Source organism: Electrona antarctica (assembly GCF_951216825.1).
Source record: "Electrona antarctica genome assembly, chromosome: 2".
NCBI lineage: Eukaryota > Metazoa > Chordata > Actinopteri > Myctophiformes > Myctophidae > Electrona > Electrona antarctica.
The window spans coordinates 3,088,785-3,104,676 of record NC_136807.1 but is presented as its reverse complement, the minus strand read 5'-3'; the positions used below and the strand labels follow the sequence as shown (position 1 = coordinate 3,104,676).

At 43.6% G+C, this 15,892-nt stretch overlaps 1 protein-coding gene across 1 annotated transcript; it reads left to right on the top strand.

The window, feature by feature from the left end:
• Positions 1–6,901: 6,901 nt before the first annotated feature.
• Positions 6,902–7,921, top strand: LOC306914767 (casein kinase II subunit alpha-like; the record flags this gene model as incomplete). The annotated part of the gene is made up of 1 exon (XM_079491958.1): positions 6,902–7,921. The coding sequence occupies one exon, from the start codon at positions 6,902–6,904 to the stop codon at positions 7,919–7,921; it is 1,020 nt and encodes a 339-aa protein (XP_079348084.1).
• Positions 7,922–15,892: the final 7,971 nt, after the last annotated feature.

Below are 15,892 nucleotides of genomic sequence, written 5' to 3'. Positions count from 1 at the left end.
ATTTCATTACGTCAGACATTACGTCAGACCACAGCTGATCAGGCTATATAATACCTTACACCACTCAGTTCACACGGATGTGATTTTTTATCTGACGTTTTATCCCACTTGATAATAAAAATGATATTTATTTTCGAGCGGTGCACACCACTCCAATGACTGGCCCTATGTCCGTATGTCTGTCCGTTTGGGGGTATGAACACCTGCAATACCGCTGGGTGACCTAAAGTGGCACTGTTGAGCAAATGGTCTTCTAGGGAAACAACACCCTCCTATACGGTACGTGGATGCGAGGCTAGTAGTCTGTGTGCATAACAATATATAAAGACGTCATGGACACATGCAGAAAACAACTTTGAGAAAAGACATAAAAGACATTATGGGCACAGAAAGAGTTTTAATTTACATATTTTGACTTGAAGGTCAAGATTCAATTCATCCCCTGAGCAAGCAGACAGCTTCTATAGAGTCCCGCCCCTGCAGGGCCCAGGAAATTATTCTCTGTTCATTTTCCTCATAGACATTTCAAAAAGTATTTATTTAAAGACGTTTACGCCGCGGACAAAGCCAACTCTTGTCGTGACAAATCATGACAACAAACCGAACAAATAATTAGAAAGAAGAAAAAAACGGCAGGTTACAACACTTTTTTTTGTTGTTTTTCTTCTTTGTAATTATTTGTTTGGTCCAAAACATTGTTTGTGTTGTCATGAGTTGTCACGACTCGAGTTGGCTTTGTCCGCGGCGTAACCGTCTTTAAATAAATACTTTTTGAAATGTCTATGGGAAAAATGCACTGGGAATCATTTCCTGGGCCTGGCGTCGACGCGTCGTCATGAAAGGGGGCAGGACTGCGACGCTCTATTAGCTCAATGGTAAAAATGTCAGCACTTGACAGGAGACCATGGGTTCAAATCCAGAGTAGAAGTAGCCTCGGAAACTCAGACATTTTTATTTCTGGCCTCAACCAACTCAGTGGGCTGTTTTTACAGACGGGCACTTATTATCAGAGCACTGGCGACTCCTACTGGTTGGTCAAAGCAGTTTATTTATTTAGCACATAGTTGTGAAAAAATAAAATAGACAATACATATCAATGAACACAAATACTGTGCAGGCTAAGGAATTAAAGCCAGCTGGCTTGTTTGGAATCCTTTCCTGTATGGAAGAGGACAGAGGTCATTCATTAAACATATTAAAAGTTCAATAAGAACAATACAAAAGACTACAAATTGACAAAGGGAGCAGCTGTGCAATAAAGAAATAAAAACACAGAGACTGCACAACAAGGGGAATAAACAATTCAACAACAAAAACACAAAAGAAATAAATCAGGTGAACAAGAGTAAAACTATCACTTGACGGAAACTAAATAAAAAACGAATGTATGATGAGAATTAAGATATATTGACAATTTTGTCAACAAATAAAAACTAGACTAAGTGGAGAAGACTGAGATCCAGTAGAACTAAAAGACAAGTAATGTTGTTTGTCTGCGCTCAGGCGTTGTACTCTGAAAATAGCAGATCTACAAGCTATTATGAATGATGCCATTGTCACGGTCCGCTCCTCTGCCCTTGGACTTTGTATTACAGTAGGCCTATATGTGTTTATTAGTTTTTTGACTTTTACTTGTATATTCTCGTTCCGTTTCAGTGTTGTTATTCTGGTAGTTTGTTGTTTTCCATCTTATTTTGTAGTAATGTTCAATGCTTTCCTGTCTGCCTTCAGTGCCTTGTTTGCTGTTGCCTTGTCTCACATCCCTGTATTATCGTAACCCTAAAGTCACCTGTGCTCTGTTTGCCTGTTAACCTATCCCAGTGTTGATTGTCTGTTTCTAGTTAGACTGTGTCTATATACTGTATATGCCCCAGTGTGTTCATTCCTTGTCAGTTCATCATTGTCTCCACCAGGCCGAAGGAGGCATGGCGAGAGAGTATGTTTTGAAGCGCCTTGTTATTTTCCCAGCTGGGTTTTGAGAATAAACTCTGCCTATGCCTGGTCGTTCTGCATTTGAGTCCTCCTACACCTCCGTGTCCACACCGTGACAGCCATAAAGGCCTCCAAAAATACATTTCTGTTGCCATAATCAACTGTACATTCAGTCGACTAAAATCTTGTGATATTTAGTCGACTAAAACTACAACTTTTCAGCTGACTAAAATATGACTAAAACTAAATGAAATTGTATTCTATGACTAAACTAAACCAACATTTGCTGTCCAAATCAACACTGGCATGAACGTCCACACATACAGAACGTCCCCCTGTGAAACTAGGGTCGGCGGTGGCTCAGGGGTAGAGTGCCTGGATGGAAACCGCAAGGTTGCCAGTTCGAACCCGGGCTCCCCCAGAGTTACTGTCGAAGTGTCCTTGAGCAAGACACTGAACCCCTAATTGCTCCCGATGTGCTGGTTGGTGCCTTGCATGGTTTCCGCTGCCATCGGTGTATGAATGTGTGTGTGAATGGGTGAATGTAATGCACAGTCTCTGTAAAGCGCCTTGGATAAAGGCGCTATATAAATGCACCATCTTTAAACTCCTCACTGTCAGGTGATTCCATGCATGTGCATCAGAGGAGACATGTGTTCATCCTCCACAGGCCAACAGTAGGGGTTGGTTTGGTGACTAAACTGGGAGAAAATTACAAAACATTTGGCTTAATAGTTTTATTAAGTTAGAGAGCAGTTGATAACATCCAACATGTGAGCCAGCAGCACATGGAGCTTCCTGGCACAGAAAGGAATAGAGGGGTTAGTATAGTGAGAAGAAGCAATTGGTGAGGCATGCAGGAAGGATGGATTTTAGTTCTGATCTATTTAGGATCCCTGAATAGCTTTCGCCAAACGTGCAAGTAACTGACCTCTGTCTATAGTCCTCCACAAGATGGAAATATTATAAATGGTACATACATAAATGGTGCATTTATATAGCGCCTTTATCCAAGGCGCTTTACATAGATTGTGCATTACATTCACCCATTCACACACACATTCATACACCGATTGCGGCGGAAGCCATGCAAGGCCATGCAAGCACATCGGGAGCAATTTGGGGTTCAGTGTCTTGCCAAGGACACTTCGACATGTAGCCAGGAGGAGCCGGGATTCAAACAGCCAACCCATGGATCATTGGACGACCTGCTCTACCTCTTGAGCCACAGTCGCCCCGATAAACACAGTAGCGTATGTTCACTGTCCAATATGGAGGCACAGAGCACATTATGCTTACTTTATACAGTATTTTCAGTCTCTTTCTGAAGGTAAACTTTATCTGCGCCACCGTGCCTGGGCCCTCCAGTGCAAATATCTGAGAATTGATGTGATGTGATGTGATGTGATGTGATGTGATGTGATGTGATGTGTTCGGCTCTGCTCAGAATGATGTCCATTGCAGTATAGTCTGACTTTGTTGATGCGATTATTCAAATTTTGATCTGAATTCATGACTACACGAAGACTTCTGGCTTTGCCGCTAAAGTCTTCAAAGACAGGGAGTCAAGGTGAGCAGTAACTTTCAACCTTTCATCCATGGTACCAAAGACAATGGACGTGACAGAAATAGATGTGTAGTGAGAATGTCAGAGAGAGAACACCTATAATGTTATTAAGCCATTTTGACCTGAGATCAGATTCTAAAAATGTCTTCTACATCCTGACAGTTTTCTGAAAAAGCTATGTTTCTATGTCAGTCGTTCTTCGATTTTTCAAAAATAGCAGATCTACAAGCTCATAGCGCGCCACTCGGTGGCGCGCTATGAGCTTGTAGATCTGCTATTTTTCAATAGCTAAAGCATAACATAGTGCTAACACCAAAAGGGGTTCCCGCCCGTCACTTCTTAATAAGGTTATATATCGTCGCTGTCGGGTGCAAAACCGTTCCTTTATATTATTATAAATTGTGAAAATAGGCGAGCTTCAAGTTCAATCTCACAAGACGTCACATTGCGTCCCGTTGTGAGCATGTAGATCGCCTATTTTCTCGATTTTTGAGTGATACTCTTGTATGATGAAGTAGGGCATCAAGAAAACATGAAAACTCTAAATATGGACATACGGTTTTCTGCCTGACAGCAACAATATTCAATATTGTTCCAGGAAGCAACTATAACTTATCTAAAACTGCTATTAATTTGAATGAATCTCTGGAGGATGTCTCCAGCTGGAAATAAAACAAAAACATAAAAGCAGGGAACAATAAGCAGCAACACTTCCAGTCTATTGGAGTCATTGTGGTCTCCATAATAACTTTGCCACATAATGCCACTGCATTCACATTCCTGCACACTTACTACGTGCTACACTTTTGGGAAATGGTTCTGACACACAAAGACACACAAAGACACACATTATTTCTCACATACACATGCAGTATGCAGACATTAGTAGAATGCATTTGATGTAGTCATCATATCCTGATCTGCTCATACAGACATCTTCAGATGCACCTTCCTGCTGGAACATAAGGGTAAATCAACCATTACGTTTGCTTTTAAGAATTAGCCTGCTGTGTCATCTATCTATAAAGTCCAGGACTCTGTCTGTCTGTCTGTCTGTCTGTCTGTCTGTCTGTCTGTCTCCACACTTGCACTTGCTAATTCGCTTATTTCCATCGCTCAAAATTATTATCCTCTCTTCATAATGTAAATAATATCCCAAGCGGCACACTTTACTACTTAGTTTGATGGAAATAAGCGAATTAGCACAACACCCCATAGCCCCATTCAATTCCCATTCAATTAAATGCAATTCATTGAGGGCTTATGGTAGGGGAAATAGCCAAGAAGGAGTTTTTGCACAAAAAAACACCTGGACCTCTTTGGTGGGGACGTAACGACTACAAAGAAAGGTAAGAAAGGTAAAAAAAAAAAAAAAAAAGCCTTCTAGCATGGAATTCTCCTTTAAGCAAATTTTAAAAAAAATCCTCTACAGTACATTTGGGGCTCCTTATCCACACAAAAATGTCATTTTTGGTCACAACAATTCGATCAGTTTCAGTGTAACCTTGTAACTACAGTATGTTCATTTCATTTCATTTCATATTTATTTATTTCATTTCAGTTATGGATTTACATGATCATATACATTTTTACTTTGTACTTTGTACTATTTTTTACATATTCCATACAGAAAAGAAAAGGAGCAGGAAGAAGATAAATCTTGTATGTAAAACGTATGAGGAAGCGATGTTCTATTCAGCATGCCCATTGTTGTTGTTTTACTGAGCATGAGCATGCAAACAATATTGGTTTGGTTATGATTGGTTAACTGGTCTAGTCTCACGTTGCCAGACTGTGGCCTCTCACAATTTCCAAATGCTTCCGTCATACAGTCTGGAGAACGGAAGCTCTGATCATGAACAAGCGATAAAGCGGAAGTGAAGCCTCCTCCCCACTTCCGTTTCGTCTTTGCAGTCACGCAAATGTATCCTAATACAAATCGAGATCATCTAAGCATTGCATTGCTGCAGCTTGCTGCTTTAGCAGAAATGGAAATTAAAAAAATAAAATGATAAAATATGTTTTAAAATATATTTTCGTGAACTAACATGGCAGCTTCCTTACTTGGATTTTGGGAGGTGTACCGTGTAGTTCCAGACTATATGGCATGCGGAGATGCAACAACTACTCCACTTCACCAGGTTCAAAGGTGTCTCCTGGCATCCATGGTTTATTGTCTGCCAGATAGGCCTAACCAGCTCAGTGGCCTTGTGGTTAGAGTGTCCGCCCTGAGACTGGGAGGTTGGGGTTCGATCCCTGGCTGGGTTATACCAAAGACTCTAAAACTGGGACCCAGTGCCTCCTTGCTTGACACTCGGCATCAAGGGTTGGATTGGGGGTAAGTCCCTGCGACATACTAGCGTCATGTCCAGGGCGTGTACTACTACTTGTACATCAAGCTGCCTCACGCTACAACAGGAGATAGGCTCCTGCCCTATGGGCCTCATGGCTCGGCAAGGCTACTTACTTAGATAGGCCTACGATGATTTTGGATTAGCCGTACAGGTATGTGTGACCTCCCCCATCAATGTAGCTCAGGGCAGTTCCGTCACTCGCCCACATAGAATAAATTGCCTTCCAGAACTGGGGGTCCAGTTTCTACATGTATATGACTTGACTTTAGTAACGAAAAGGTTTTTTGACAGCTCAAATCTTCTGCTGATCGGGAATGCACTCCCATGTCCAATGGGAGACGGAGATCGGAAGTATCTGTTTAGAAAACTATCCTTGTAGTCAAGCCCCATAGTGCCATACATAATAATAATAATAATAACTTTATTTATATAGCACCTTCCTAGGCATGAGCCACAACGTGCTGCACAGGAATAATAACAAGAAAATTCACAATAGAAAAATAGAAAAACAAATAAGTGACATGATCTATCATAATGAACGCAATAAACAAGAAATACCCAAACATTAAACAAATCAAGATAACACAAGATCAGTAAAAGGCAGGGAAAAACAAAACGTTATTTACATGATCCGTTTGACTTTTTGGACCAAAATTCGGCCCTGTTTTGGACGTGTCATAAATGTCTATGTCTAAAATGTCTGTCTCACATGCCCAAATACGGCACTATCTGACGCCATAACACTGACATCATTGACTGGCCTCCAAGGACTCTCTGATTAATGTGTACGGCAACGCTCCACCATATTGTCTCTACGACAGCAGACAACACATGCCTGCGATGCGGGGAGGGAAGAGTGTCTCCAAGATTTTAAATCTCAGCTTCATGAGAATCACTTTGAATAATTGAATTGGCCAAAGTCCCCCATACCCCCGGCCCTGTTTGGAACAAAAAACCCTCCCCCCAACCTGCTTGTCCTCCCTCCCGCCCCACCTTCCATTCATCCTTAGCGGATTCCCCACCACCCCCGCCCGTTAAGCTGTCGGACATGTCAAGACCGGCGCCAAGCCGGGCCCGCATGTACACCGAGGTCAACACACACCGGCCCAGGGAATACTGGGACTACGAGTCCCATTCGGTCCAATGGAGGAATCAGGACGACTTTCAGCTGGTCAAGAAGCTGGGCCGCGGGAAATACAGCGAGGTCTTTGAGGCGGTCAACACCAGCAACAATGACCACGTGGCGGTGAAGATACTCAAGCCGGTGGCCAAAGACAAAATCAAGAAGGAGATCAAGATCTTGGAGAACCTGCGCGGAGGGCCCAACATCGTCTCTCTGCTGGATATCGTCAAAGACCCCGTGTCGGGAACGCCCGCCCTGGTCTTTGAGCTCGTTAACAACACAGACTTTAAGCAGCTGTACCCGACGCTGGCCGACTACGACATCCGGTTCTACATGTACGAGATCCTCCGGGCCCTGGACTACTGCCACAGCATGGGCATCATGCACCGCGACGTGAAGCCACACAACGTGATGATCGACCACCAACGCCGCAAGCTGTGCCTCATCGACTGGGGTCTGGCCGAGTTCTACCACCCGGGGCAGGAGTACAACGTCAGGGTGTCGTCGCGCTACTTCAAAGGCCCGGAGCTCCTGCTGGACTATCAGATGTACGACTACAGCTTTGACATGTGGAGTTTGGGCTGCATGCTGGCCAGCATGATCTTCAGGAAGGAGCCTTTCTTCCAGGGTCACGACAACTACGACCAGCTGGTGAGAATAGCCAAGGTCCTCGGGACCGAGGACCTGTACGACTACATCGACAAGTACAACATTGAGCTCGAGCCTCGCTTCAGCGACATCCTGGGGAGACATTCCCGCGTGAGGTGGGAGCGCTTCGTCAACAGCAAGAACCAGCACCTGGTGAGCCCTGAGGCTCTGGACTTCCTGGACAAGATGCTCTGTTACGACCACCAGGCCCGACTGACTGCCCGCGAGGCCCTGGACCACCCGTACTTCCTCCCTGTCGTGAGAGATCAGTCTCGCGTGTCACCCGTTCAACATTGAATAGAACCAGATCAGTCCCGCATGTCACCCGTTCAACATTGAATAGAACCAGATCAGTCTCGCGTGTCACCCGTTCAACATTGAATAGAACCAGATCAGTCCCGCATGTCACCCGTTCAACATTGAATAGAACCAGATCAGTCTCGCATGTCACCTGTTCAACATTGAATAGAACCATCAGTCTCGCATGTCACCTGTTCAACATTGAATAGAACCAGATCAGTCTCGCGTGTCACCCGTTCAACATTGAATAGAACCATCAGTCTCGCATGTCACCTGTTCAACATTAAATAGAACTTTCACCGACGTACAAGGAGGACATTCTTGCTGGGAGTGCTTCATCCACAGCCCGACCAATGGGAGTGCTTCATCCACAGCCCGACCAATACCAACAATAAATCACACCTGTGTGAAGTGACAGGCATTCTAATCATCGTACATCATCGTCATCATCAAGAATGGTGGTCCCTTATTGGCCAAGGGGTCCCACCGACATACATACTATATGCCGATTTGTTCAGACACATACTGAATGACGTAAATTCTCCATGTATTGTCAATGGCATTTAATGATTGTGTTCAGACAACACAAACATTTAACACTATAGCTAGTGCTCCTCAATAATATAGATTTTTGGGTCTGATGCCGATTGTTGCGCCCAATAGTCCAATACCACAGATGTGTAAATGTGCAATCTAATCAATTTGAAATTTGATTACAAAAGTTTCTTTTTTAGAACAATTTTTTAATTTATGACAAAAATAGGGACGCCAGGTTTAAAGTGACATATCTGCATAAATGCCGATACCCATGCAATGGAAAAGAATCACACTTATGTGAAGTGAGCGGTTCCTTTTCTCAAGATGTTTTATGATGTCACGGGGGAGGGAGATAAATAGACATTACAATTGGGCACTGTCTTGCAGAGGGAATAATAAATAGACAATGTTATACACATAAAGCCACACATTGAAGTGGTTAACACTGCTCAACAATAAATGGTAAATGTGCATTTATATAGCACCTTTATCCAAGGCGCTTTACATAGATTGTGCATTACATTCACCCATTCACACACACATTCATACACCGATTGCGGCGGAAGCCATGCAAGGTACCAGCCAGGCACATCGGGAGCAATTTGGGGTTCAGTGTCTTGCCCAAGGACACTTTGACATGTAGCCAGGAGGAGCCGGGATTCGAACCACCGATCATTGGATCATTGGACGACCTGCTCTACCTCTTGGCTCAGGGGTGATATGTGTGATATATTGGCCAGACTGAGTACTACCTTCCCCTATTGGCCAGACTGAGTACTACCTTCCCCTATTGGCCAGACTGAGTACTACCTTCCCCATTGTGAAAGATCAGTCTAACATGTCCAGGTCAACAGACTTGTCCAGTGGGAATACAGCTGTTAGCTGTTAGCACTGGCATTTCAGCCTTGTCAGTGTCCACTGCCTGACCATAACAAATAATAGGATTATTATATACTGTATATTTTTCTTTTGAACTGAAATGCCATTGAGAGATTGTTTTGAAATGGTTTGAATATACTCAAACTGCTTCAAGATATACTGTAGGTACACATAGCCCAAGTTTACTCAATCACTTGGGAAGAGGAGACTGACCAAACTGCTCCAGTTTTGTTTTCATGGGAGAGAGTTTCATATTCATTGAAACCGTATTCTCCAAAAAAGCATTTAGGTTTACCCTCATTTGCAATGCTGTCGAGATTACACACACACAAACACTAACAATTAAGACATACAGATATAAAACACAGAGACAAGACAATCAAGACAGAAAACTAATGAGTTAAAAACAGTTAGTGAGGTAGGGAGATTTAAGAGCAGGTTATCAAATTGTCCATAGGATATTGGAGCATTAAGTTTTAGCGTGAGTTGTAGATTGTTCCATTAAATTGGAGCATGATAGCAGAAAGCAGTTTTTAGTGGAACCTGGAGTGTAAGCCAGTCGTTTCAGCGGGTTTGGTACGTGCCTTTTCCCACTCTAACAACAATGTGACGTACATATGGTGGTAACTTCCCATCAATAGCCTTAAAATAAACTGATACCAGTGCCTAGTTCTGCTCTCAGAGAGGGAAGATCAACCTACTTTGTTGTGTGGAGGATACAATGATCTCCATATGGACATTATGAAACACTAGCCTCGCCTCGGTCTGCCAAGAGAAAAGCCTAGTCACAACCAAAGGCAGAGTGCATAGCCGGAAGTGTAGGGCCGGAAGTGTAGGGCCGGAACATCCGGCAGATGTATTTCCCCGGATACGATATTTTCCGACCAATCACAACACTTGTGTTGACCATAATCAATTTGATTGTTTTGTGTTTAATTGATCTAGAATAAATACAAAATATTCCCCACAAAATGTGCTTCTCGTTTATTCAAAAGTATGAATAGTGGCTATAATCTCTACTTAGTTGCAGCCCTAGTTGTTGGAGATTCAAGGTCAACCAGCTGTGACGTACGGATTATCCTGCTAGTCTAGTGAATAACAGTTTCTCACTGCCTTGGCCAAGTCACACAGCTGTTCTGGCAGACAAAATGGAGAAGAAGTGACTGCTCACTTTATTGCTTTTATATTTATATATATGTGTGATTTTTCACGACTTAATGTGCTCCTAATCTAATAATTCACTGATAACTTGTCATCTTTGCCTAATGAATGTGCTCCATTTTCCCAGGGAATAGAAAGAATACTCTTCGCTCCTTTTTTCTTAAACTCCTTAAACTCCTTAAGCTCAAAGTGACATTCCTTCACATCTGGAACCTGCAGGATAAGCAGCTCCATGGGAGCGATGTTAACAGCGTGTGTCTTGATCAGTGGCATGTTTATCGACTGGAAGAATTAAATGAGTGCAGTAATGATCCACTGTTCCACTGTTTGCAGACCGTCCCTGCACAGCCTGCTGGGCGTCGTCCTGGATACCTACGAGCTCAGAAACGTGCCAGCAAACTAAGAATCAATCCTGCTTTTTAATTAAATAGAAAGGACTGTGTTATGTACAGTATGCACGGCGTGCGTGCGTGTTGCTGTGAAGACGTGGGGTGGCCTTTGAGGATTGTTTGAAATAATATGCTAGTGGTCCAGGGATAAAATAGGCTGAGAACCACTGGTGTAAGTAAGGTATATGCTTAAAAAAAGATTTCAACCAATGATAGCAGTACCACAAATCATCTCTCCCACCGCCATCTCAAACAGCGACTGCACGCAGTTCAACGCGTAGAATGAAACTCCACACTGTAGTCTTCCTCACCCGTCGCCAAACGCCCTCCCGCCGTCTCTAAACAAAACATAGCGGCGGCTTTTCACATGGTGTATCTTACAGAAACAACAGTACAAAGTCCCGTGGTTACCTACCTATCACACAGCAATGCATATAGTTCTCATCAGTATAGCTAGCTACAGTAAAAAATAAAACATACATGAAAAAAACTTCAATTGATACTTAAGTATCAATTCCAAATATGGGTTGTCTGGCAGCTGTATACTTTTTGTATGAAGCATTAACCAAGTTATATGTTAAAGGAGCATTCAGTGATTTGGGTGATTTGGTCCGCCTCGGTAACACGCTCTACAGTTCTCTTAAAAAAGAGAACTTAAAAAAAACCTTAAAGTACGTAATTTATTCTAATTGTTGTTATTGCAATTTACGAGCTGCGTTCGCTTCCCGCGTCCGCGCGTCTTACTTGTATTATGAGTTCAGTGTTTGTTTATCTGCATTGTTCCAACAAGTAAAATCAAGTTATTGTTTATCTGCATTGTTCCAACTAGTTTGTAGATTGTGATCCTCATCTCCTGCACTTGGGTCCTACTGTACAACATCAGTTCCTGACAAAAAATAGCAGATATACAAGCTTGATGCGAGAAGTGACGTGCTATGAGCTTGTATATCTATTTTTGACTCACCAGTGCCGGCCCCAGGTTTTTGGGGGCCCTAAACAAGAAGTTTATGTATCCCCATTAAGCCCCAGGCAATGTACATGAATACAAAAGTAGCAGACACAATATAATGTGTTACAATGTGTTACAATATTAACCTTATACCTTAACAAACGTTTAAAAATAGAACAGAATATACAAGCTGCGTTGCGTCGTGATGCGTTGTGAAACTATAGCTAAAAATAAATATTTAAAAAAAAACTTAATTAAATTAAAAAAAACTATTCTGGGGCCCGGAACAACACCGGCCTTGCGGATTCGAGTCCCGATCATGACAGTCTTTTCTGCATGTCTCCCCCCATCTCTCTCCCCCTGTTAACCCATTCTGGGCGGGAACCCCTTTTGGTGTTTTAACACTAGCGCGTCGGAGCGGTCAGGCTGACCGATTTTGAAGTGGATTTTCTTTGCCCATGAAGTCCTGAGAAAGTTCCCCTTGCATGACTTTTTCTAAATGTTCAAACCATCTCTGTTTTTTTTTTCATCTGAAACGTTTTGGAAATATGATTTTAGACATAATTCTACTAAAATGTCTGCTCTTTTGCGGTCCGTGGGACCGCTCTTAGAGCCCTCACCCTTTCTCCCCCACAAGCCGTGCTGTTCACACCTTCCTCCCGGCTGGAGACGGGCATTGTTCAAGCTAATGTGTCATTTGCATTCCAACCTACATGTGGAAGTCCACATGTAGGCAAACTTACATTACAAACTTACATAAACTAAATGTTGTTTTAGATGTTATATTTCTTATATGCGGTTTGCAGAAATAACGATGTCTGACTTTATTTCTCGAAACGGAAAAAGAAATATGTTGACTATACACACCATCTTTAGCATAATTATGTTGGAATAATAAAGTTTATAGCATTGTGACTATGTCGCGCATATTCATTTCATATATCAGCGCATCTGATCACTATAATTATAGTTTGGTAAACTGAAATGAAAAAGAAAATAACTTTTCTGCACGCGACCAGTGGAACTGATTTCCACGCATCACGGCTCTCTTTTTTCTCTCTCCCTCCCTCTCTCGTGGAGAGGGAGAAAATATCCAAGTAACTGACGGTGAGGTATGCGGAAGTGCATTTTAGATAACGCTGTAGCACTATTTGTGGCGGTGATGCGTCACATGACTTGATCTATCCTATGGTGTATATATAAACCGTGCTGCTGCTACGGATCTCTCTGCTGGCACAATAAATCAAATATATATAAATGACATCGATCATAGGCGGCGGCTAGGCCAGGCTTAGCCTTCCCAACAATTATGCTGGGTATTTTTAAAATATATATAGGCTAATATGTGGCTAGCCGGCCGCTCCCAAACTCCCAACTCCTTTGTCTGTAGCCTAAACTTTTCTGATTTGCACGCACGCACGCACAGCTGTCGCGCATATTCATTTCATATATCAGCGCATCAAAAATATGGTGAAATATGGTGTGTTGACTGACTGGCGTATTGTTTCCACCTATCTATTGAGCATAGCTAAATAAATACATGTTGAAAAATAACTTTGAGTTGTCCTGTCGAGTTGAAACGCTGCCTTGAATTAGTTGGAATGTGACATTTAGAAGACAATGGCAAGTCGTCAACCCCCCGCCACGGGGGGAGAGGTGTGAAGAGATGCAGGGAGAGAGTGGCCAATGGAATTGCACGAAAAACACCGGTCAGCCTGACCGTTAGCCGTCATAGTAGTAGTGATTTTAATTCAGACATGCTAGTGTTAACTAAGCAATATGTTATACTTTAGCTATTGAAAAATAGCAGATCTACAAGCTCATTGTAGGTCTGCTATTTTTGAAAAATCGTGAATGCGGCACAAATCTTTGAATATATTCAGAAGACTTTTTATTTTATTTCGATGTCAGGCCTTATAACTGTCCCATCTCTAGTATAATCTAGAAAAGCAGAAACGGCCCCAAAAATATATTTTTTTAAAAAAGAAAGAAAATAAAGCCTATTCTGTGAGGAGCTGACTGAAATTAAACTAAACCAAAATTACAAAAAATGCATTGAAAAAACTAAAAACTAGTGAAAAATACAAAATGAACTACAGTGCTTTATATGGTATGTGTAATGCTCCAGTTGTGTTAGGGAGGGAGCGAGACGTTGTGCCATGACCCAGTTGAGGAGGTTCGTCTCTGGCCTCTAGACTCAGGAAAAAGGGAGGGTCCACTTGGCATGAGCTCTGGAGGGAAGGGGGGGAGAGAGAGAGAGAGAGGGGGGGGGGGGGGGGAGGGAGAGAGAGGGGGGGGGAGAGGGAGAGAGGGGGGTGCGTTACTAAGAAGGGAGGGAAGAAGATAGCGAAAAAATGGGAGAAAACAACCCTATCTAATGAATGTGTGTGTCACGACCCTAGAGAGACCCGCAGAGCCCGATTTATGTAACTCGCCAAAAATAGGTGATATACAAGCTCACAATGGCCGCTGTGAGCTTGTGTATCGGTTATTTTCACGCAACACCGCCGTACGGTGGAGCATAACATTCTGTTATACTACTGTACATATTTTGTAAGGTTGTTATTTTTTGTGTGTGTGTGAGTGTGCGTGGGGGTCTCAGTTGCGAGTGAGTGGGTGGGTGGGTGTTCATGACTGTGGTCAGAATAGCCTGCTGTGGGGGGGGGAGGGGGGGTTGTGGTAACAGTGCTGACGCACATGTGAAAGAGGGAGGAATGGAATCCCTGGCTGGAATTACTAATCCACGAGACGAGGTCATAAAGCCACTGGCGACATGACGAACACACGCGCGCGCACACACATGCACACACACGCACACACACACACACACACACACACACACACACACACACACACACACAGTACACACACATCCATTTCCGTATGTGGTTTTTGGGGATCATGCCCCTATCAATGATTATCACCTATTAAACTGCTATTATTACTGCAGTTATTAGTACAACCATGGCCACACCATGGTTTGTGTGCGTGTGTACAGGCATGTGTGCGTGTGTACGTGCGTGCGTGCGTGCTTGCATGTGTGTGTGTGTGTGTGTGCATGGGTCTGTGTGCCTCATACAAAACTCTCTCTTTCTCTCCTATGGGGTGCCGTGTGGGCCATCACGAATGCATGCCGCACACACAAACACACACACACGCGCACACACACGCACGCACGCGCACGCGCACACGCACACGCACACACACGCGCACACACGCACACGCACACGCACACACACTCCTCTTGAGGGACATTGTTTCTACAGCGGAAAGAAGTGGAGCGTTAGTTTCCTACTCCAGGGCAGCCCTCTGTCACCACCCCCCCCTCTCCTTGTTCCTGTGTGTGTGTGTGTGTGTGTGTGCGTGTGTGTGTGTGTGTGTGTGTGTGTGTGTGCGTGTGCGTGCGCGTGCGTGCGTGCGTGTGCGCGCGCACGTGCAGTGTTGACATTGTCCATGTGTTGAATGGTTTATGTCTTGTGTACATGTGTTTGACAGCACAGCTATTGTGTAACTTATCACTAACTATGCCATGCATGCATGCTGCTTAATGTTGTATATATTTACTCTGTGTGTGTGTGCACGCGCGTGTGCGCGCGCGTGCGTGTGCGTGCGTGTGTGTGTGTGTGGTGTGTTTCTGTGTGCGCGGTCAAATCCTGAGTGTTTGTTTAACTCTATAACAGAATAAAAACGGACCTAGGATTTTACTGTGTTTATGTGTGTGCTGTGCAAGCGTGTGTGTGTGTGTGCGTGTGTGCATGCGTGCGTGCGTGCGTGTGCTGCGCGTGTATCTGCTGTAGTCGTTTCAGACCGTGGGAATGTGGTGAAGGATTTCTGTGGTATTTTTAATGTTTGTTATTAAATATTCCCACACGGGACCGTGACCAAAACCCCAGGCCCCGCCTCTCCGCCCCTCTTCTGTCCGCCTCCCTCCCTTTCAACCCTTTTATTTCAATCTCTCTCTCTCTCTCTCTCTCTCTCTCTCTCTCTCTCTCTCTCTCTCTCTCGTCTCCTCCTCTATACATTTTTGTTTCCCGGAGAGGGAAAGGATCTGAT